Raw genomic sequence first — 23,631 nt, 5'->3', positions numbered from 1 at the left:
AGCTGGTTTAGGAAATCAATGTCCTGATGTCTTTACCAGTTAGATATACATATATGTAGCCTCTTCCTTTAATATTGTAATCAAGAGCTCCCACTGACAGAGAGGCGAAGAAGGCAGAATAAATGTAAAATATAAATCAGGGATAATAGCAAAAATTTACATAGCTTTTTTGAAAGATAACCAAAATTATGTGAGGTTCTCATTTTCTCTGCTTTCCTCTATCATGTGAAAAAACACAGAGTGAGCAACTCCTGTAGGCTTCAGACAGTCTCACGGTCTAATGAGATTGGAGTATGAACTCAGCTATCTTTGATTCTCTGTCTTTGTTTGAGAAGAGAAACACCCTGCAGTAAACTAAGCCCTCTTCTGAATTTACACATTTGCTCTTCAACTTATTGCCTTTCCCCCCTCATGTCTGACAGTCTGATCGGTTAAAATGCTGTCAAATGTGTCTCATTCAATTAAAATTATTCATTAATGACCCTCATCAGTGCAATGTGTTTTTCTCAGTAAACAATACACATTTTTTTGCTTTGAGAAACACTTTTATGTTTAATTGATTGGTAAAAGGATGAATATGATGAATTTACTCAATTAATTAGCCGCATAGCTACTCCGAAATACATTTTGTCATAATCCATCCCAAAATTATCCATGTCCATTTCCCCATTACTCTCACATCCTCTTACATAATCTCATCTCAGAAATACCGCTATGACTGAACGCAACAATATGGCAGCCTTGTTTTGATCCTACTCAGACGCACACGTACACACGCGCACTCAAAAAACAAAAAAAAAAAAGATAGAAGGCTTATCTAATCCTCACAGAGAGACACACACACACGTTGTCATTTATACACATGTAAGAACAAGTCCACAGACAGGTCCGCTTCAGTGGGTTAACACAGAAAACCAGTAAAAATAAAAGGAGGACGAGGATGATTTGAGGGGGCCGTGAAATATATAATGATAATCCCATCAGAGCCAGAGCAGTGTGGCGAAGTCAGATTATAAAACTTCACCAGACATTCCAGGAAAAATAGGAGGAAAGAGGAAAGAGTATGAATCTGGGAAGCATTTTGAGACATGATACGTGCCGTAAAAGTAAAACTAACATTAATGCTATAATATCGGTTTTAAAAAATCGTTGTGGTTGATTGTCAGTTGGGTTTTTGTAGTGGTTATAGCATTGCATTAGCTAAAGTTAATTGTTGAGTTGTGGAAACAGAACAATATGCAGCAGGGGAACAACTGAGTGGTCATTCAATTAAGAATACAGAGCAGGAGTTTGACTCCAGAGAGCAGAATTCATAACCAGATTTCCGTATTTGCTTAGGTGTAGACTTCCAAAGCACTGTGGTTACTGTTAGGAAAAGATTTTAGTTTATTTAGATGCTGATACATTGTGTTTCAAGTCAATGCAGACTTTTTCTGTGTAAAACCAAAACCAGGATCTTTCCCTTTGTGCTGCCAACATCTCAGCATAACCATAAAGAGTATGTTGTAGTTGCTAATATGATGTGGGAAAGCAAATTAATACATTATTAATGAGCGTTTCGCTGAAAATTTGAGTTTCAACCTTTTAATTGATATCCTGATCTGTTAAGATTTCAGAAAATCCACAGATATTGTGGCATTTTTCTTATTTTTTTAATTGGTCAGGTAAATTTGTACCGTATGTAATACTGTAAGATAACCATTTATTTTACATTAGTCAAGTGAATATGTATTCTGGATTTTCTTGTCCTGCTTCTACCATGCCTCAGTTGTATCTAGCTGCTGTCACATGTAAATTTCCCAATGAGGGATCAATAAAGTTTATTTATCATATCTTATCAAATCATATCTTATTTTATCAAGTTAATCTTTCTTTCTATGTTGGAAAACACTTTGGGGTGAAAGTTTACCATTGTTAATGCGCTATATAAATAACGGTGATATGATTACAATTCAGTCACTTGTACTATCAGCTTAATACAACCCATAGTTATGTTTCATTATGACAGCGCCCTCCAGAGGCTATAGAAGAGCCGCAAAGTGCATTCAGAGAGGAGGTGTCGATGGACAGGCCAACAAAACATTGGACTTTAACAAAAAATTTTATTAATGCCTTGTTTAAACCAAATGTCAATGCTATGTGTTTAATATATTGCCATTTTTAAAAAATGGCTATCTTTGTTAACCAAAACCATGATCATTTCCTAAGTTGTTCTTGTGTCTAAACCTAAACAAAACAGAGGCAGAAAAATATCTGAGCTTTATTTCCTGCCACCAGTAGGGAGGCTTATTCATGAATCACCCCTATGCGTTATATTTAGAGGGTGGAGATAAATAACCTATGTATGTGGTTGTTCAGGCTGGAGGTTTTTACATTGCAACTGCTTGATGTGAAAACAAAACCAGTGATACAACAGAATCCCCCCTTCTAGGATGTCACAATGAATGGATAAATTGCAGCAGCTTATGAGAGAAACCAGGACAGTGATAGAACAAAAAGAAAGTGTGTTCTTGTATATGTGTGTAAATGCAGATGTGTATGTTTGTACTCACTCTTGGCCTTCTCGCTCTTGCGTGAGGGCTTCCAGCGGATACAAGAGCGATGCTCATCCAGGTAGAAGAGTCTCACCAGCCCTTTGGATCCTGCCTTCAGCTTCACCATCTGCGTCCCGGACTGCATCACACTCATGCATCGCTCCACTGCAGATAAAAACACAAACCTTGAGGTCAGTGAAGCACTACATTAAGACACAAAATGAACAGGTGTCTGGCTTTATTCGCATGCTATCAGGGAAGATAAAGTGCTGCACAGTTAGTGCCGCCAGCAGCTGATGCGGGTCAGAGTCCAAGCTGCAACAGAGATGCTACTGTGTGACATACAGAGCTGCTTTTGTGTTACCCACTGACCTGATCCTGAGAGCAACTCAGAGAAATAAAGAGATCTCATAGAAGGAGACTCATCTAATGTGTATCTCTCTGTATAGGGCCTGCAGGCGGTTTGAGAAAAAGCAATGCATCTTACTGAAGGAGGTGGAAGCTGTGACTGAGGTGCATTTAAGGTTGCCGGATTTGTTACTTACCTCTGCAATTAATTTTGATTTAACGTGCTGATTTAAGCGTTAAGATAGATCTCTGAGATTTCTACCAATTCATCAGTGCAATAGAGGTTAATGCATTTTCGTATCTGGTGCTCACAGTATTTTAAAAAATACATTTAAAGTATCTTTGCAGAATCGGTGTTCCAGCTACTCTGGATTATCCACCGTGACCTCACTGTGAACAGCACGAACCACAAGTGTTTACTGTCTGGATAATAGTGGGGTTTTTTGCATATTTTGTCGCTGTTTTGTTTGTTTGGGAGGTAAATTTGTGTGACTTCAATGCTGGGTTTGCGAGATGTTGGTTCTCGCTGCATTATGGCTACTTTAAATGCTGTGGCATTTATGAACATCTCTGCTCATCAGCTTCATCATGACACTCCCACATACTGATTACAAACCTGCTTAACATTTTGTCTTTGAGCACAAGCTGATGGCGGCTCACTGCTTAACGCTGCAACACGCTGTCATGCTACAGCATGTATTTGTATACTGGGAGGAAGAAAACCCAGCTTTCTGGCAGTTATCTATAGGCAAAGGTTCAGTTAAAGACACTTGAAATGAACAGAAATGCGAAGGGAGAGAGAGGGGTAAAATAATGGTTGAGTGTTCTGAAGAGGAGAACAGAGGCAGCGAAATGATGGTGAGAAGTGACTTTGTGTTTGATTGCTTGACTGCCTAGCACTGTCCAGCGCCGAGAGAGGATAAAAGATAAAACTTCAAACTTTTTACTTTGTGTGACAGCTGGTGGCAGAGATGCAGACAGAGATGACATCAGAGAGACAGCGAGATTTCCATCCTCATTAGTGGAGTGCGTGTGTGTATGTGCGCGTACAAGTGTGTATATTTGGCTGTGTGTGTGTGTGTGTAGTGCGTGCATTCATGTATGCACGCAGGATATCTATGTCAGCATGCATCAGAACAGCCCATGCGTTGCGTTTGCAGTGAATGATGAGCTTATAGTCAAAAATGTCATGCAATCGCTAAAATGTTACTGGCCACAGAACAATATCTCAGCCGTTCTTTCACACACACAAAGCAACAGAAGTCCATCCCATGACATTTTTCACACATTAACTTAGTTTAATATTAACTTATGACGGCAAGAGAACAGAAATGCATCTGGTTGAAGAGTAAACTGCAAAATTTTCAAGTCACCAATTTGCTTCATTAATTTCGCAAAGGTTAAGCCTGATAAGAGCAACCATTATCCACAATTTCTGTAGTTATACCTCACAATGTAGACAGTGAACTGCAACAGCTACATATGAAGGAAGATCTGACATATTCTGTGATAGCAGCAAAAAGTGCCACAACCAAACTGTCATCTTCACAGCCTTTATCTTTAGAGTTTCTTTGAGTTCAGCGATTTTCTTAAGGACACATCAGGTGTCAGAACAAGTGTTGAGTTGAATCCACAGGCTGGAGGACAGAATCTTTCATTTGCTAAGGCTGAAAAAAAATAATACCAGCAAGCTGCTTGTTTAATCCCAGTTCTTCTTTATAGCTAAAGACTTACAACATTTTTCAACCATCTTCTGTAGATGACGGTGAGAGAGAGAGCATGTATATCTCTTGATAACTGAGGATAATATGGCAAGTGTTCAATGTTCTGGAGTAATCACACATTTTCCATGACAAAACAACATATAATTTTATCATAGGGGTACTTAACTGATTTAATACTGCACTTTAATAAATTTGGGGTAGACACAAGAGGAAGATAAACACAGACCAGAATATATTTAGTTGGATCCTACATTTCCCATGATGCATCTTAATACCATCTCTTTATTAGACCCTCTCTGTTTAATAAATGCCCATGTCTTTTCAAAATCAGAGCTCCCATTTTATAACACAGAATATCTTCAGACAAATAAACTGATCTTAAAATGTACTCTCAGAGGAGTGGCCTTTTAAAACACAACGTGATCACGCATGAACATGTCTTTAAAACATATCAAGACAAAGTGTTACTCCAAGCACTAATTCTGCAAAGCCATGTGGATTATGTACAGTTTAAGACAGCAGACAGAGAGTGAAAGAAAAACAGCACACATATGATGGTTTGCATGTGAGCACATCCGTTAACTACAGGCTAACTAATAGCATTAAGGTCTGCTCACGGTTCCTATGGCACATTTTCAACATTATGGATCAATAAAGAACATTTATTCTGCAGAGACGACTGCATTCAGTTACTTATTATTTATTGCAAAATGACATGGCTGAAATGTTAGGTGTACATACATGTATCCACGATTGATTGTACAAACACCGACACTTGTATTTAAATTCTGCATTCAATCAAAATTTTGTTTTTGAGGAAACCTAAAGACTCAAAGTTTAGAAGCTGCTAGTGTATTAGTCCCTTGGAAAATGAGAAAATACAAAATGTTCCCAATATGTGGGACTTTCCTGGTCTTATTCTTTTATTTTCTTTACAAAGACACACAGAAGCAAACACACACAAAAACATGGCAATGCTCATTCTGATGATGACATGGATGATTACCGCCAAAGACAGCGAAAGTCAAACCTCTCGTGGCTCTAAAACACATACGTGTTTAAGCACACTTGACAGAGCCTACACTCAGCAGAGTGCATGTTAACAGGCTCTCCGTCCTGGGGATAGGCTTAGCGATGGCACAAATTTTGCTTTTGATATTTGATGAGTTTTTCCAAGCATAGACGCTCACTCTAGGAACATTATTAGACACAAACACACAGTCAAGCATTAAGCATACGAATCCAAGACCTGCGTATCGCCTCACAAGATGCAGGAAATTCATAAACGCACTAATGGTCACACAATCTGTCATGTTAAAAGCACAATGGAGTATGTGGGAATCTGGTGAAGTGTTGTGCAAATACACAGAGCTGGAGTCCAGCTATCACTGCTATTTTAGGTGGTTTCCACCAAATCACTGGAAATAGAAATAGATCTACTCTAGAGTGATATATCTCGTGATATAAGAGTAATGGAAAGCAAAGTTCATAGTTTATAACATACCACGGCTTCTGTGCTTAAATTTATCGTATGTAAAGGGATTACTGATGTGCACATCTGATATGACACAGGGGCAAATAATGCAGCTGTAGCTACAAATTTATGTAAAATTAAACGACTTGGGTTGATCATTTAAAACAGAGTAAATTAAAAATTCAACACGGAGATATTTCCCCATTATTAAAGTTTATATAGCAATTCTGTGAGCAAACAGCAGACACAAAGTGACATTAACTTTCATTTGAAGTCCTGTTTTTGTCCACCTGATGAATATTAGTCCAGTGCTTTCTCTTGTTTTGGTTCTTTTTTGGGTTTCCACCAACTCTTGAGAGAAATATCTGGCTCTTACTACTAAAAGTTCTACTGTGTCCATCCACTAGGACAAAAGGTGTACATACATAGCAAGAAAGTGAATATATCACAGATTTTCTGCTGAAAAATCTGGATTTAAGGTTGGTGAGAGCAGTAAAAAAATAACCAGAACTGAAAAAGTTGTGGGCTACTAAACCAAACTAATGAGCAAAAAGATGTTAAAGAACACAACACAGCAGACAAAAGCTGCAGAATGAAGTAATATTTCCATCTGTGTTCATCTCTACAAGAAACCTTGTTCACATTGTGTACTGTTTTTCAGTTCACTGGCAATATAAGAATATTGTGTACCCGTGTGTGCCGTCCGTTGCTTGCAGGTCAGAGTGATTCAGGGAGAGATGCTAAATTGTTGACTTTATTTAATCATTATTACTATTGCACATGGATTAGTGCAGAATAGATCAAATCTGAAGCCCAGTGAGTCATTACACTCTCTAGGAGTCAGCCACAACATGAATATTAAAAGGTAATGGTCCCAGTATGTTGTATTATACTATAGCTTCTGTTTACTGTTTTGCCATTTTCCATACAAGATATTCAATAATTTCTGTCATTGCAGGGATTAACACAAAGTCCTATCTGTTCATAATGTACGAGGCAGTACTTTATAGTGTCGTTGGAATCCTTCAGAGCAGCGGAAAATAAGAGGACGCCGAAGACACGGAGAGACTGTGGGAAAAAGAATTAATCAAAAACAAGGAAATAGGCCGTGTTGAATTATTTATCCCTCATGGCCACTTGTGAAATCCTCAGCTTCATTAACAATGGAAACCAGTGTCACTGTCATGTGTGGGTTTCCTGTCGTATTGATCACTGCCACAGTCTCTGCTCTTGTGAACAGACGTGTTCTATTGAGGCTTACTGAGGATGGAAAATCCATGACTCAGATGAGATCAGCTTCCAGCAACACTCCTCCAAGCCTTTAGATATGTAACATCACATCAGTCCCAAAGTGAATTCATGCTATTCACTATTACTAGAAAGTACATGCCCATCCTGCCACTATTCCCTTTGAGTATCAATATGTAAAAGTGTTTTTTTCCCAAAAGGCAGTCAGATATATTTCACAAGAAACAACTAAAAAGGAATAGAGTCGTCAGGGGTTTTTTTTGCTTTTTTTTTTACATCCTGCTCAACAGCCAACACAAAGCAGCTCTCAGGAAAGAGACAACTGACATGTACAAGGATCAATCCATCACCTGTTTGTGTTGCAGCAGAACTTAAAACAAAATCCACTTCCTCCCTTGTTGCTTCTCCTTCCATGTTTACCCTCCACTTCTCCATCCATCCGTGCTCTTCCTTGACCTTTCTGCAGGCATTCTGCAGTCACTTTACTCTCCGTCAGCTTGATAAGCACCACAAGGAGTCAAACTTAGTTAGGCTATAAGCTGAAAAGCAGAAAGCAGGAAAGCCTGAGGATTAATTTCTGCCCAAGAGACGGGAAGCTGGCTTGTAATCATAGATGAGAACTAATGTAAGCAGCTCTCAGAAGACCAGTGATGGTTGAATCAAACGGTCATCGCCCTGAGCACCTCGACGCTCATCTCTTGTCCCATTTCCCCTTCGAGTATCACTGCCGAAAGCATCTGACCATGACACTGTAAATGTACAGTTCCAGTATATATCTTGCGGACGTCTGAGAAGAAAATGAAGTCAGTGCCTTCTTAACCCCACTTGGCATTTATATGCAAGTTATCCCCACACGTCTTTTGCTTTCTGTCTCTCTCTGCAGCCTCTCAGAAAATTATCTATCTAAAAAGACAATCGCACATGTTAGCTCCACCCAAGTACGAAAAAGACAATTTTTACTTAGGCAGGAAAACAGAAAAATAGGCAGACTATACTTTTTCTAAGCCCAACCTCTACTTTTTGACACAGTCAGTGCACTTCATTTGGCTGTGTGTTTGTATTTATATTCGTGCATCTACGATGTGTACTTAAAAAAAACCTCATCCTCTCTGTCGGCGCAGAGCAGAGAACAGATCAAAGCTTTGTCTTGCCACAGAGGCTAAGGCAATTCAAACATATTTTAATGGGGTAGGTGATGAAGACGCCTCTGTGATAAGCTGATGAACAAAGCCTGTCCTCACTTAGATTCATACAATAAGGCCCAGGATGGCAAACACAGAGAACACCCGGTATGACATTAGCGACCACAGCAGTTTTCACTCATCATTTTCAATCCTAACTGTCATTTTTAACCACAAACTGATATTAGATTTCTCTGAGGCTTTTTTCTGTATGTGTGCAATCAGTAAGGGCTAATATTTTGATTGTTCAATGGCTTTATGTGAGATCTCTGTAAAGTTTTCCAACGGTGATGACTGGAATGGACAAGAGTCCAAAGATTTATCATAATTTATTCATAACTACATAAATTCATATTCACCAGCATCTGCCTGGTCCTTCATGCACTATTCATGTGACATAAGGCACCACCAGCTATCCTAGCCAGTCCAAAATGAAACCAGCACAGCTGTGGAACCAAAATAAAAGCTACCTGAATGGGTTGTTTGGTGTTCTGCCTGTTAGCTTTCATGACCTGAAGGTAAGTTCTGTGTACGGGTGTTTAATCAAGATGGGATTCAGTTTTGGTTGACTGGCCATCCACAGGACAAAATGAATGACATTTACACATAACTGTGAGAGACAAAATACACAGAAATCACCAGACCAGTCTCCCCTTGCATGTAATGAGCAACAGCTCATTAAGACAAACCCTCTGTAGGTTCAAAGTTATGGTAGGAGCAAGTGAGCAATTTGATCATCCTGGGGATATTCCAACACATAAACATGAGCTCCTGCTCTGTTGCTGTGCTATGAATAGCACCAGCATGCAATATGTTCAATATGCAATATGTTTGTCCACATATAGACATTCATAGACAACCTGCACACTAATGAATACATGAGGAGCAGAATTTTTCAACAGCATTTGTCAATATAAGTGGACATTGTGGGAAAAGCAGAAAAAAAATGCCCTCACCTGTATTCGTTTGCTTTAATCTACTACACAAAATAACACAAACACAACCACACACATACACATCAACTTACCAAACTGTGTAAGTCTGCATTTCTGTGGAACAGCCAAGGTGCCTCCAATATGGTAAATGTTACGCGCCAGGAGGGTTGCCACAGTTATCGCAGCAGACTTCTCAACAGGACCGTAAATAAAGGTGGATCTCACTTTATGAGCAGATAAAGCCGTGGGACCCAAAAGCGAGCAATAAATTTCCTCCATTTCCTCTGCAAAAATATTGGAAGCCAGCAAGAGTCCAACTCAGTTCAGTCCCAGAACGCAGCAGCTACACCTGTAGCTCTGAAAAATCACTTCTACCTCACATCAGATGTGACGGACTGACGTCAGACAACAAGGAAGCACAGCCAAAACTCCTGCTGTTCATCTTCCTATACACTGTCTTCTAATCTGTAGCCTCATCTGATCGCCTCCGCAAACACACATCTACACCTTTTCCTTGGTCGCCTGCTCCCTGTTCCCACCTCCTGCTCTTCCCATCCACCTCTCTCTGTGATATTTCGCAGGTCTCAGAACATGTGCTGCTGTGTCAGTGCAGCTGCCAACACGATATCCTGAAACACTGATTTAGATCCAGCTCTGGTATTGTTGTGTGGTTTTTTTTCCAGTCATTATGAAGAGCAGAGGAGTAAAATAGTGCAGCAGATGTGTGTCTCTGCATATCAGCTGGGTTCATTAAGGTCAACCAATGAAATACAGGGATAAGAATGATGACATAACATTCATGATAATGCACTCCTGAAAGTAAAATCTAATGGCGAGTGGGATATGTGTGTGTGCGTGTGGGTGAGTGTGCTAAAGGCAAAGCCAGATAAAGCACATCTGTCCATCTTGCTCTGAATAAGTTGCTATTTCATGCAAGCTTTTACCTCCTGAGGGTGAAGACCTCAGCGCCCGCAACTGAAATTTGTCATCTACTTGATCAGACCCCATTTTTTAAGGATCAACGTGTCACAAAAAAGGGAGAACCAATTATGTGCCGGCTCATTCGCACCAAAAAGATGAATAGCTGAAGAATATCATTGGACGGATAATCTGGGAAGGCTTTGGTGTGCCTGTTTCTGATGTTTTTTTTTCCTTTTGTAAAATATTCCAGCCTGTGTTGGAGCTGTTTTCTTTCCTCCTGTTCTGATGCAGATCAGTCCTCAAGTGGCAGCTCAAATGACACAAAATCTCTGCAACTCTGCACCCTGAACACTTCTCAAGGCACAAGTGCTCGCAGTTTCTCAGAACAGACGCACTCAGAAAATCATGGCAAGTCATAAAGAGGAGCTCGGATGAAATAATTGTTCAAATACAGAGGTAATTGCACACACTTCTGGTCAGCATCTCCTTGAAAAATGGATTTTAAAAAGCATGAAACAAATCCTGCATGCATAGACAATCGCAGTGTGACAGCGCCGTGCTTGACAGATTGTTAGTTTACTGCTGGAGACAGAATCTGCAATTCCAATGCTGGAAAAGGGTGAAGGTGTTTGAATATCCAACAGGCACGTTCTAAGTCACATGTTTTACCCGATAAAGCTCAAGCATGTCTTCTCATGAAGATTTTATGCACCTTCAATGCAGCCACTTGATTCATTTAATTTGCCGTCAACTGTCATTGAACCATTATCCGTCATTTCTGGAGATTTCAAGAAGATATGGCTTTTGAAAACATCTGTTGTCTGTGCATCAGCTACTGAGAATCACTGGAGTGAATGAGGAGTACGGTAAATACGTCCACTTTCTCTCTTTTTGTGATCCTCAATGTCAAATTTACCCCACTACCTGGAGCCACAACAAAGGAAGAGTGTTAAAGTCTCTGCTCCACAGCAGTGATGTAACTTTGGGGAGAAAAAAAATCAAATAAGGAAGAGAAGAATGTCACTTTGACGGAAATGGATCTCAACAGGGATGCAAGTCTCATGCCAGTTTATTTTCATTCTGCAGTGAAATGAAGGGAGAGGTGCGAACATTCAGTTTAAAAACCTGCGGCATGCTTTGGGAATTGTTTGGGAGTGATGTGGGCTCAGAATGCAAAACTACAAGTATGAAGGGGACTGTCAGTAAAGAGTCACTTACAATAAAAAAAAAAGCAGTGATTCCTGACAGTAATGTGCCTGCAGTCATCATATATTCAGTGTTCATCTGATTTTACAGCTGCAAAATTTAGAAAATAAACATGTCTATCTGTCTCTGCTTTGTTAGTTATCATTAAATTTGTTTTAAATCTGTTCATCTGACAACATCAGGAGTCAGATTAGATCATCAGGCAGCATGATTTTTAATATGACTGAACTGCGGTACAACAGAGATGATAAACTCCAATGATACCTCAGGTAATCCCATTGTATATTCTTCTGAATCTGGAGTTTTGTCACCGTTTCTCTCAGGACATTTAACAGCTCATGAAATTAAATTAGTCAGGCGTGCCGCTGTGTGACAGATGATGACTTCTGGATAAGTGTGTGGGGAAATCAGGCCACACCACGGTGGGATGAAGCACATGTGTGACAGTAACTGAGCATATTTCTTTAAGAATATCCGAATTCCATCGCCCACTCCACCAATAACACAGCCAACGAAGAGACTGCTGGGTGGTCATAGTTTTTCAAGCTTAATAATCCTACATAATGGATAAATAATACTGTGACATCTTATTGATTCATGTTGTCCTCCCTCTTGTTTCTGTTCAAGGCCTGGAGCCGTTCCTTGCTTGTTCTAGGTGGCGAGCAGGTAAACAACTCGAATCTGTCGTCAGTCGGCGCTAACGCAGATAGACAGACTCTCACATTGGTACCTGTGGGACAGCTGGAGTCCATAATCCACCTGATGTGTCATTGGAAGGAAACACAGCGGAGACCTTCATGAATACAGAGATAACATGCAGACCACACACACAAAGAAGCACGCGGCCCCCGTTGCTATGACATGTTTGCCAATGTTCTGAATTAAAACCAGAATAGAGATAATACATGCAAACAAATTTTCCACCTTGGCGAACACCTTTGTTGTGCTCATTACTCCGCTGACAAAGCCTGACCAAGACGTGTGTCAGATCAAAATGCTTCTTCATTAAAGGAGTAATCGCAATATTGTTTCTTCTAACCAAAAATTAGAGGACAAACAGTATATAATGCTTTTATGTGTGTACATTAACTATGAAGTCAACACACGGTTACCTTAGATGAGCAGACAAACTGGAAACAGAAGGAAACACAAGCTCTGTCCAAATGTTTAATTTGGCTTCCAGCACTTGTAAATATCTCTAATTCACATTTTTCAGTACCCATTTTGTATATCCATGTTTGAACTTATAAACAAGCTTCAGAAGCTGTTGTGGTCACTGTGATGTTGCCTGGCAACCAGGACGTCACTGCACCTGGCCAAGAAAAAAATCTGGTACAAAACTTCCAGGGAAAGCAAAGATTTTAATTGTATGATATTTAGAATATTAATATTCATCACTAAGCAATAATCATGAGTATAGTTAGGAAAAAAATCATAATTATTATTCAATAATTAGTTCATGTTAAAAATCCATCCGTTATCTACGACACTTAATCCTCTGTAAGGTCACAGGGGTCTATCCCAGCCGACTCAGAGTGAAGGCAAGGTTCACCTACAGATAATTCAGAATCACCAGTTAACCTCAGCATGTTTTTGGACTGTGGGAGAAAGCCAGTGGTGATCATGCAAACTCCACAGAGAAACATTAGGAAGACAGGGACTCGAACCGGAGATCTTCAAGGTGTGAGGCGAGCTGAGCCCACAACCCAACATATGTTGTCAAAATCTATAAAAAATATTCACTTAACTTCTTAAACAAGGCACTGAACCAAACATACAGAAACATCATTGGTCAAAGTGGAAGCACGATTTTACCGCAACTGCAGCGATTATTCAATTAGTGGTCAAATAAAGAAAGTCTAAATTGTCTGATACCAGCTTCATAAATCAGAATACCGTCTGGTTTCTTTCCTCCTGTACGACAGTGAAGTGAATTCATGTGGATTTTTGCCAAACAAGTAATTCATCATTTGAAAAAATAATTTACAGATTAACTGACAGACTAAATTATCATTACTTGGTGCCCTAATTTATACCTTTATGTAACATCTGGCTCTTGAGAAACCAGGCTCTTACATACAGAATCATAGAAAAATTCAACTAAAACAGTTGTTTTTGGCCTCTAAAGGGAGCCATATGAGTCTTTCATGATCTAGTGATCCCATTTTCAGAGCAACATTGTCTATCAGAAATTCATGTTGCTATTTTAAAGAATAGAAAAACAAAAAATGCCACCTCTATGATTAAGATTTGGTGAAGTTCAACCATGTAAACTACTTCCTTCTTGGAAAAATACAATAAAATCATTCTCGAGTCCTTACAAGACACCATATGGAAAGAAAAATAGACAGCTTTTCTTCTGGAAGGGTTCACTACATGCACACACAAATCTTTAACAAAAACGATTCAGAATGAACTGACTGTACTGAATCACTATTGTCACAGTAGCCACTGAACAGCACCACTGTCTGCTCTGTTGTGAGTCATTGTATATTATTCTCTTGTTAAAAACTTATTAAAAGACAGCGAACGCCTCACAAATAGTATCAGAATCTGATAACTCGGTTGTGAACAGCAGACTGCTGAGCTATTATCCTTGTGTGCAGCACTTGTATGGATAGTTTTGTACGAATGTGTCAGAGGACTTGCGGCAAAATGAACAATATTACTAGATTGTGAAAAGTCTGAATCAGTGCTGAACTTTGGAGCAGAAATAGCGACTATTTGTGCGCTTACAGGCATTTTTGCTGAAATGAATTTGAACAATTGTGCAAACAAAGGTTATGAAAGTGACAAATCTGAACCAAACTGAATGCTTGGAATCAGCAAATTGACTCATTGTTTGCATGTCTCAATTGTACATGTTTGACAAAAACACCGTGTTTTTCTCTATCAGTTTCATGTTTGGTGTGTTTCCCTGTAATTCCTGTCTAAACATAAGCCTATATAAGCTGCATGTCACATGAAAAACATTAAGAAATCCATGCATAAAATTGTAAGCGACACTTATTAATGGGTGCTCCATGTTCGTGAAAATGACAATAAATCACTGACTGTGTTTTCTCACAATTAGAGCTTCGACGCTGCATTTTCTGCAGCAACGCAATGACAGCAAATGTTATTTATTGGCATGTAGGGGGATGCATTCAACTGTAAACACCTTTTAAAGCAAACTAATTACAAAAAGCTTGTATGGCAGCAGTCAGAAATATTTTGGGAAGCTTTCTTATTAGCAGCATAAAAGGTTATGAAATATGAGGAAACCATGAGCTAAAAGGAGGGAAAGCACACGCTCTTATCTTACAGTCACTCACTTCACCTAATTAAAAGCGCTCAAGGCAGCTCTCAAGTCACCGATGCTACAAATGGGTTCCCAGGTCCCCCCGGGGTGCAGAGTGTGGAGCAGCACCGGAATAAAAATAAACACATGACAACTGCAGCATGATAATGCATTCGCCAAAGATGCTACAGGGGGCTCCCCGAGTGGTGGAGTTCAGCGCTGACTTCAAAGGCGGGAACTGAAAACTGAGCATGTGTGTGAGTGTGTGTGTGTTTATGTGCACAGCCGGTATATATTGATGATGACTGTTACTGCAATGTTAAAGCTCCTTCATTCTTCCTCCCAGAGCCAGGCTGGACGACTGTGAGCGGATTGAGATACAGTATCTCTGGCAGCAGAGTCAGGCTGCAAACTGTCTGATCTCAGCGGCTTCATAAGAAATGTTAGAGAGACGTTTTAAGTGCCTGCCTGGTGCTTCATGCCGGGACACAAGAGAGGCCCAGCAGTTTGAACTGAGCTTCTGGGTAGTTCATTAACTGCAAAGGGGATGAAAGGAAATTAAATAAAAGCCAGTATTTATGAATAATTTGCTTTCTGTGTTCTCGTGTCGGTAAATGTAGCACTGTAAAAGCACTTGCAAAACTGCCCGGCTGCAGATTTATACTGGTAATGCTCTAAAGAATCCCAGCAGAATTTAGAAGCTTGTTTTTTTTTTTTTCTTTACACAGTACAACCCTGTGCACATCACTTAAATGTCAAATGATTCAAATTTGTATCACCTGCTATTTTGTAAAATACAGTTTAGATTTACTGTTATAAAAATACAGATTTGCCAGTGGAAACTTAATCCAACTAAACTCAGCGCAACTTCCATTACTGGTATTTTTATCAATACTTCAAATGTCCAAGTTCATTTTTATTGATGGACTCCATCCTTTGCGGCACAAAGGATACCAAATTTCTGCAGAGATGTTCTGTCACTTTTTTTCAGCAAACTCTGTGCCAGAGGGGCTTTGAAATACTGCATCGGTTTTCTCTTTAATTCAAGTCATGCAGCATACTTGGCCAGGTCATGGTTTTCAATTTTTTCTTTTCTTTTTTTCTTTTTTTGAAACACTTGTGTGGTTCTTGGCAGTGTGCTTTGGATGGTTATCATGCTGGAATATTCCTCTTCTGCATAACTTCTGCAGACTGGGAATCTTGTCAGTCAGTATTTTGATATATCCACAGGCTTTCATGTGCCATCTATAAATGTCATCTCCCCGAGAGCTTTTGCACTCATGCACCCTGATACCTCTGTGCTTCACTGTCAGGACTATGTATTCACCATTGTAGTCCCAACCAGGTTCATGCCAAATTTGATGGACCCCATCTGAGTGGAATGAATTTGTCTTGGTCTTGTCTGACCAAAAACATGTTCCTAATTTTCATCAGGCTTCTTTTCATGCATTTTAGATAAATTTAAACTTGCAGTTCAGTGCCAAGGAGTAAAAAGGTTACTTTTTTCCCTCCTGGATGCCATCTATAAAGGTTAACACTAAGCAATGTCTTTCACAATGTTGGAGCTGCTCCCTCTGATAATCCTTGTCTGAGGTCTGAAGCACTTGTCTGTCTGTTTTTCAGAGCTAGATTGTGAAGATGAGCCACTAGAACACTGATTAGTAGTATTATAGGTCATCCTGTATCATCTAATTACTGTTACAGCTGTGTTTTGACAGATTTTTCATTTTTCACGAATCGTCCTGTATTATTTTCCATATTTGTAAAGTCCCACAAACGGATTTTTAAATTCCTCTAACAGTTTTTATTCCATGTGAAGTCATGATGCAGATATGCAGATAGATATCGCCCATAAGTACAAAACTGAGAAAGTTCACAAGCAAATTCAATTGTTTTGGATTAAGTTTCTCCTTTGGAGCCTTCATTTTAGTCATAGTGCTTCTAAATTCTGTCTTTGGTTGTCTATAAGGGGAAAACGCTACTTATTAATTTAGAAAACAGGCAGGTACTGAGAGGTGATGCAGTTTTAAATCATTGGACGTTGTCGTATGTGATGTGCCAGTGGCTGTGTCAGCATTTAGAGAGATACGGTAACTCAACATCAGTGAAATTTCATGTCATGCAAATTATGGCCCTTCAGGAGCAAGTGGAGGAGGAAAGAGCACTCATAAACCAGTGACACAGATTATTGCTGAACTGGATACAACAGCAGAAAATAAGCTTTTTTATAGGGCTTACTTGAGCATTATAGTGAAATTCACCCATATATAATGGTCTAAGATTGTCAAGCAATTGGAATTTATATTAAGTTTGACGGTCAAATTGAAATCTGCGGTGATACCCTAAAATACCCTACCAAAAGGAAAGAAATGGAAAGGAAAGCAGACTGAAAATAAGAAAGAGCTGCTTAAAAAAGCAGAGATCTGAAAGGATGAGTGTGTTCCCTCCTGGTGTCTGCTTGCTGTTTGTGCCCCGGAGCTACAGAAAGGAAGAGGCAAAGACAAAGAGGGGATAGAGAGAAGAAAGAGTGAACGTGCTGAGATTCATCATCATCAGTACAGGAGAGACACACGAGGAAAAACACATTTTACATGGAAAAGCCATTTCCTCCATGTGGAGGAGATTAGCAGCCATGTATGCTCCTCCAAACCTTCCTCCCTCCATTATTTTCTCCCTATTTTTCTCTCTCAGCAAGAGCTTGCTTTTCCACACAACTCATCAGGCACCAGAGTTGCCAAAATGTGGCTTTTTTGTCCACTGAGGCCAGCAGGCGCCCTGCTCCTAAAGCCCCCTAATGTTCACACAGAGAAAGAGACACACAAAACCAGACACTGCAGGGGTGAAGACTGACAGCTCGACACATTCTGCTTTTTAAGTGCCAAGGATGCTCCATATTTCTGACACGGTATGAGAGAGAGCAAAAGGGTCGCTCTAACAGCCCAGGGACTGCTGGGGCTTCAATTTTGCCATCAATGCCCGACGCAAGCCTCTGTCAAATTGTGTGGTGCTCAACATGCCCTGTCTGGGATCCAGGCAACCCAGTCTCACATCAAATTGTGACATAGTCACGTTTGTCCACAATGCAAAACGTTACAATCTCACAATTTGGCCCTGAAAATTGTGAGATGCTCACGTTTTTCCCCCCAATTCTTTTGTATTGGTCTGACGAAGGGTCACGTGACTGCTTGCTGCAGGCTTCTCAAAATGAAAACATGGCGGCTATTTTATTTTCCGTGGAAAATGCATTATTTTAAGATAGTTTGGACAGAAAAAAACATTTTGATGACATTTTTAGTGAGAAATATATATAACACTTTCACATTATCCATTCAGTTATTGGAAATGATCTGTGGTTTGGTTTGTTTTTACGCTGAATTTCACTTCACGGCATTAAATTGTGACAGTGTCACATTTTGTACGTTATGCTGGTTGATTAGGACGCTGCCACAGACGAAAACAAGCGGTGTGTTTATTTTTGTATTGTTGCATTGTGTAATTTTTTTGAGTTGTTAAATCATTTATATAACTCTTGGTGATTACTGCTAGTTACTGAGATGTCTTCCCCGGCCTTTCATTAGTTGACGTGCTTCGCTCCCTTGTTAACAAGTTGCATTTCAATGATCCACAAGTCGCTCGTTGTCAATGCAAACAACCGTATTTATTTCCATGAACGTGCTTTTACCACAATCATTTGTTGAGCTCATCCATACACCAGTCAGCGCACAGCGATCTAAAACTTTATTCCTGCCCACAACAAGATCCCCCTGTCTTTCTTTAGCCCGTGGAAGCGTCCATAGCAACCACCATAGCAACGGTGGGAAACGTAACAGTTCCACTCCAAGACGTGAAAGATTCATCGTCATAACAAACCAGAGATCACACACAAGAACTGAATGAATATTGTGAAATTAAAATGTATATTTTTTTGGTGTCGCTGTAATGCCTGAGGCTTTGCTGCTGTCCGCTTTCTGACCGTGGTCGGCAAAACACAGGGGAGAACTCCGTGCAGAACCTGCTGCACCTTTCTTCTTCGGTGGTGTCTGTGTAAAACAATGTCCAACATGCAAACAGCACACCTAGCGCCATGAAGCACAAAATGCAGGTGTAAATCAATGACATCTTACAATTACAATGTCCTGTCTTTTAACTAATAAAGACACATATATAAAGAACTTTACATCAGTTTGTTTGTTTGTTTGTTTGTTTGTTTGTTTTATTAAGATCCCCTATTAGCTTTTGCAAAGCAGCAGCTATTCTTCCTGGGGTCTTCATAATTTCATTTGTGACAACACCAAAAAGCAACATGTACACAAAATACATACAAATCAAATTACAAAATACATAAACAATACATACAAAAATACACGTATACAATACAAATAACATACATATACAAAACCTGTCCTAACCAAAAGCATACAACACATAATACTCCCACCTTGAATTATAAAAATAAACTTTTCTTCTTCAAAGATATCATGACCTAACAGTAATAATTAAAGAATAATCCACCTCAGAAACCAACTATAATATAAATCACATAAACAGTGACATTACAGTCACTACATTTAAGTTTAAGATTTAATTTAATGAATTATTGTATTTTACAAATTTCTATTCCCAAGCAACCCACTAAATTAATAACTAAAATTTTGTGCTACGTAATACTCTTTTAGTTTTATTTTAAAGTTTTCAATAGTCCCCATTTTTGAGACAATCCGGATGTTATCGCTCGCTCCCGACAAAAGCATCAGTTTTTTAAAATATTTTGGATTTCGATTAATTAGACAATGAACAAATTGGCGTAATTTCCTGGTGGGTGTGTTTATGCAGCCTATTAAACACTTTTTTCCCCATGAAATAAAGTACAATCCATACATCATGGTCCAGTGTTCATTGTTTGTTTTGTTCACTGACATAGTGCAATAAAGTTTTGTTTTTAAACCATCCAGTACCGTAATGAATATTGAATGAATATGGCATCTCGTTTACATCTCTAATTAAGGAGCAAGAAATTTACTGATGTTGATTTATGATTCAAGACAAGCAGAGGACACACTGTGTGCCCCTTTAATGTCCAAAAGGCCAATTAAGGTCAAAATCTCACAGATTCTTTGACCAATTTGGACCAACCTGCACATGCTTGATATTGGGTCCTAAACCAATACTGGTGTACGTTTTCAGACCACTAGGACCTACAACGGCAAAATAGGAGCAAAAAAGACACTGGAACAGGGGCCTTTGTTAAAATGAATGAGAAACAGTGTGAGAACATCAATCAAAGTGCACCAAAGTGCATAAAGTCATAGAACAGGGTGTGCTGAATGCTCTGGGAGCAAGTCTGCAGTGAAAACACCTTTGAAGGGGTCAAGGGTCAGTAAATCTGAAGACTTCGAATGAAGGAGACATTTTGTGCAACATATCAAGTATCATAAAAGTCATTCCCAGTGGAATTCAAGTCTGATATTGTGTGGGACTATTCAGAGCAGTCACATGAAGCACTGTATCTGTTTTCAAGGGTCTAGCCCCATGGGAACCCGCGTTTTTCAGCAGTGAGGCCTGCTAGTAGTGATGAAGCCTGAGGCCGTCAAACGTGTAAAAATCATTCCTGCTCGGTCATTTTTGGGTCTAGTGACACCAAATCGGACACACTACTACTAGACCACCTCCTGACCTTGCATATTTTTTTTCAGAGAGTTAACTCAAAAGGGGCCCGAGCACGGCCCTGTTTCTTACTCTACGGTTAACCCTTTAATGTCCAAATGCTTCAAAACGGGCTAAAAAGGTCAAAATCTCGCACAATCCTTCACCAATTTGGACCAAACTGCACAGGTTCTATATACAGAGGCTAATGTGAACGCTCATGCATCTTTTCAGACCTCCAGGGGCCCTGAAGAAGGAATGAGGGCCAAAAAAAACCAAAGTGCATTTTTTCAGTTCTCCATACTTCTATCCATGGTTGTGCTGTTTTCATAGAGGCACACAACTTTATATTGCAGTAAACACAATGAGCCCAGGGGGATTTAAAATACGACTGGAGCAACGAGAAACTACTTCAGGGAGTCAATGACACACCAGCATAGCAACACAACTACAGCAACAACAAATACCACAACATCTACAGAGAAAAATATCATTATTGCTCTCCTCATTATTACAAAATATACATACTCTTTATATATGAGGAACCATAAACACGCTAAAGACACAATAAAGTAGCCAAAAAAAGGTAACGAATAAAGTTTCACACAAACAGACATAAGTTTTGTGTGTGTGGGCAAAGTGTTCTTTTCAGAGTCAGTCAGCGCAGCACAGTGAGGTGCACCAAAGAAAATTAATGATAAAATGATGACTAAATGCTGAGATGTTATGATGAATAAAACAAAGATTTTTCAGTGATGGAATATTCTTTTCCACTTGTACAATGACTGCAAGGAAATTGTGCTGCAACCAAACAGCAAACTCTTTGAATGAACAATAAAGGCAACATGGAAATGCAGAAAATTACAGTTTGTCAAACGTCTGCTTGAAGCTGCTTCAAAAATCTCTATGGATCCCTGCTTTAAAATGTCCAAGTTTACAGCAGTCTTTTTTGCTCCTATTTTGCCGTTGTAGGTCCTGGTGGTCTGAAACCGTACAGCAGTATTTCTGTAGGACCCAATATCAAGCATGTGCAGGTTGGTCCAAATCGGTCAAAGAATCTGTGAGATTTTGACCTTAATTGGCCTTTTGGACATTAAAGGGGCACACTTCCAAACTTCAACATGGCACCATTTGGCCCCCTGTTGACCTAGGAGGCTGATATTGTGTATACCGACTCACAAGGGGCCCCAGTACTTGTGGTTAAAATTTCGTCCCGTTCGGGTAAAAAATGAGGGTGAGGGTCTAATTCCACTGGCAGAAGGCTCTCAGGGTCAATGAGTCTAACAAGACCTGATTTTCCTAACATGAACATTTGGTCAGATTTTCCTACTGGGACCCTGGGGCTGATCTTTTAGTATGTTGTACTAGGCTATATTTGGAGCTGAACTGTGGTGGTTTGGTGTCTCTGTGACCTTCCTGTGACCCCTGGCGCAGGGTCATAATGTCACATTTTTGGACATTGAAGCCCCATAAATTAGTAATTTTTGCATCAAATGAGCTGAAACTTTTAGGGGTGATTCAGGTGACCTTGGTGAACAATTGATCTGAAGCACAAGTCTGTATGTCGTTCCTGGAGCTACTTCCGGTTTGGGAGGGGCTAGCAAAACAGTTCCAGTGGATTTAGATTTTAGATGTTTCAGAGGTACCACATCCCAGGTTTCAGCTCTCTGAGTGTTACAGAAGAGAAATGAGAGCAAAAGAGGGACAACTATTGAAAAACGTGTTTTTTTTGGCCCTCACTCCTTCTTCAGGGCCCCTGGAGGTCTGAAAAGATGCATGAGCGTTCACATTAGCCTCTGTATATAGAACCTGTGCAGTTTGGTCCAAATTGGTGAAGGATTGTGTGAGATTTTGACCTTTTTAGCCCGTTTTGAAGCATTTGGACATGAAAGGGTTAACCGTAGAGTAAGAAACAGGGCCGTGCTTGGGCCCCTTTTGAGTAAACTCTCTGAAAAAAAATATGCAAGGTCAGGAGGTGGTCTAGTAGTAGTGTGTCCGATTTGGTGTCACTAGACCCAAAAATGACCGAGCAGGAATGATTTTTACACGTTTGACGGCCTCAGGCTTCATCACTACTAGCAGGCCTCACTGCTGAAAAACGCGGGTTCCCATGGGGCTAGACCCTTGAAAACAAGTACGGTGCTTCATGTGACTGCTCTGAATAGTCCCACACAATATCAGACTTGAATTCCACTGGGAATGACTTTTATGATACTTGATATGTTGCACAAAATGTCTCCTTCATTCGAAGTCTTCAGATTTACTGACCCTTGACCCCTTCAAAGGTGTTTTCACTGCAGACTTGCTCCCAGAGCATTCAGCACACCCTGTTCTATGACTTTATGCACTTTGGTGCACTTTGATTGATGTTCTCACACTGTTTCTCATTCATTTTAACAAAGGCCCCTGTTCCAGTGTCTTTTTTGCTCCTATTTTGCCGTTGTAGGTCCTGGTGGTCTGAAAACGTACACCAGTATTGGTTTAGGACCCAATATCAAGCATGTGCAGGTTGGTCCAAATTGGTCAAAGAATCTGTGAGATTTTGACCTTAATTGGCCTTTTGGACATTAAAGGGGCACACAGTGTGTCCTCTGCTTGTCTTGAATCATAAATCAACATCAGTAAATTTCTTGCTCCTTAATTAGAGATGTAAACGAGATGCCATATTCATTCAATATTCATTACGGTACTGGATGGTTTAAAAACAAAACTTTATTGCACTATGTCAGTGAACAAAACAAACAATGAACACTGGACCATGATGTATGGATTGTACTTTATTTCATGGGGAAAAAAGTGTTTAATAGGCTGCATAAACACACCCACCAGGAAATTACGCCAATTTGTTCATTGTCTAATTAATCGAAATCCAAAATATTTTAAAAAACTGATGCTTTTGTCGGGAGCGAGCGATAACATCCGGATTGTCTCAAAAATGGGGACTATTGAAAACTTTAAAATAAAACTAAAAGAGCATTACGTAGCACAAAATTTTAGTTATTAATTTAGTGGGTTGCTTGGGAATAGAAATTTGTAAAATACAATAATTCATTAAATTAAATCTTAAACTTAAATGTAGTGACTGCAATGTCTATTCTTTAATTATTACTGTTAGGTCATGGTGTCTTTGAAGAAGA

General features: G+C 39.6%; 1 protein-coding gene across 2 annotated transcripts in view; it reads right to left on the bottom strand.

The window, feature by feature from the left end:
- Positions 1 to 23,631, bottom strand: part of plch1 (phospholipase C, eta 1) — a 79,139-nt gene that overhangs the window by 41,544 nt on the left and 13,964 nt on the right. For both annotated transcript variants that reach the window (XM_051957662.1, XM_051957661.1), the window contains exon 3: positions 2,553 to 2,699. In XM_051957662.1, the coding sequence (XP_051813622.1) occupies positions 2,553 to 2,699 (147 nt within the window). The remainder of the gene's footprint in view (positions 1 to 2,552; positions 2,700 to 23,631) is intronic.

Source organism: Acanthochromis polyacanthus, chromosome 13 (genome assembly GCF_021347895.1).
Source record: "Acanthochromis polyacanthus isolate Apoly-LR-REF ecotype Palm Island chromosome 13, KAUST_Apoly_ChrSc, whole genome shotgun sequence".
NCBI lineage: Eukaryota > Metazoa > Chordata > Actinopteri > Pomacentridae > Acanthochromis > Acanthochromis polyacanthus.
This window is presented reverse-complemented; position numbering and strand designations above follow the sequence as displayed.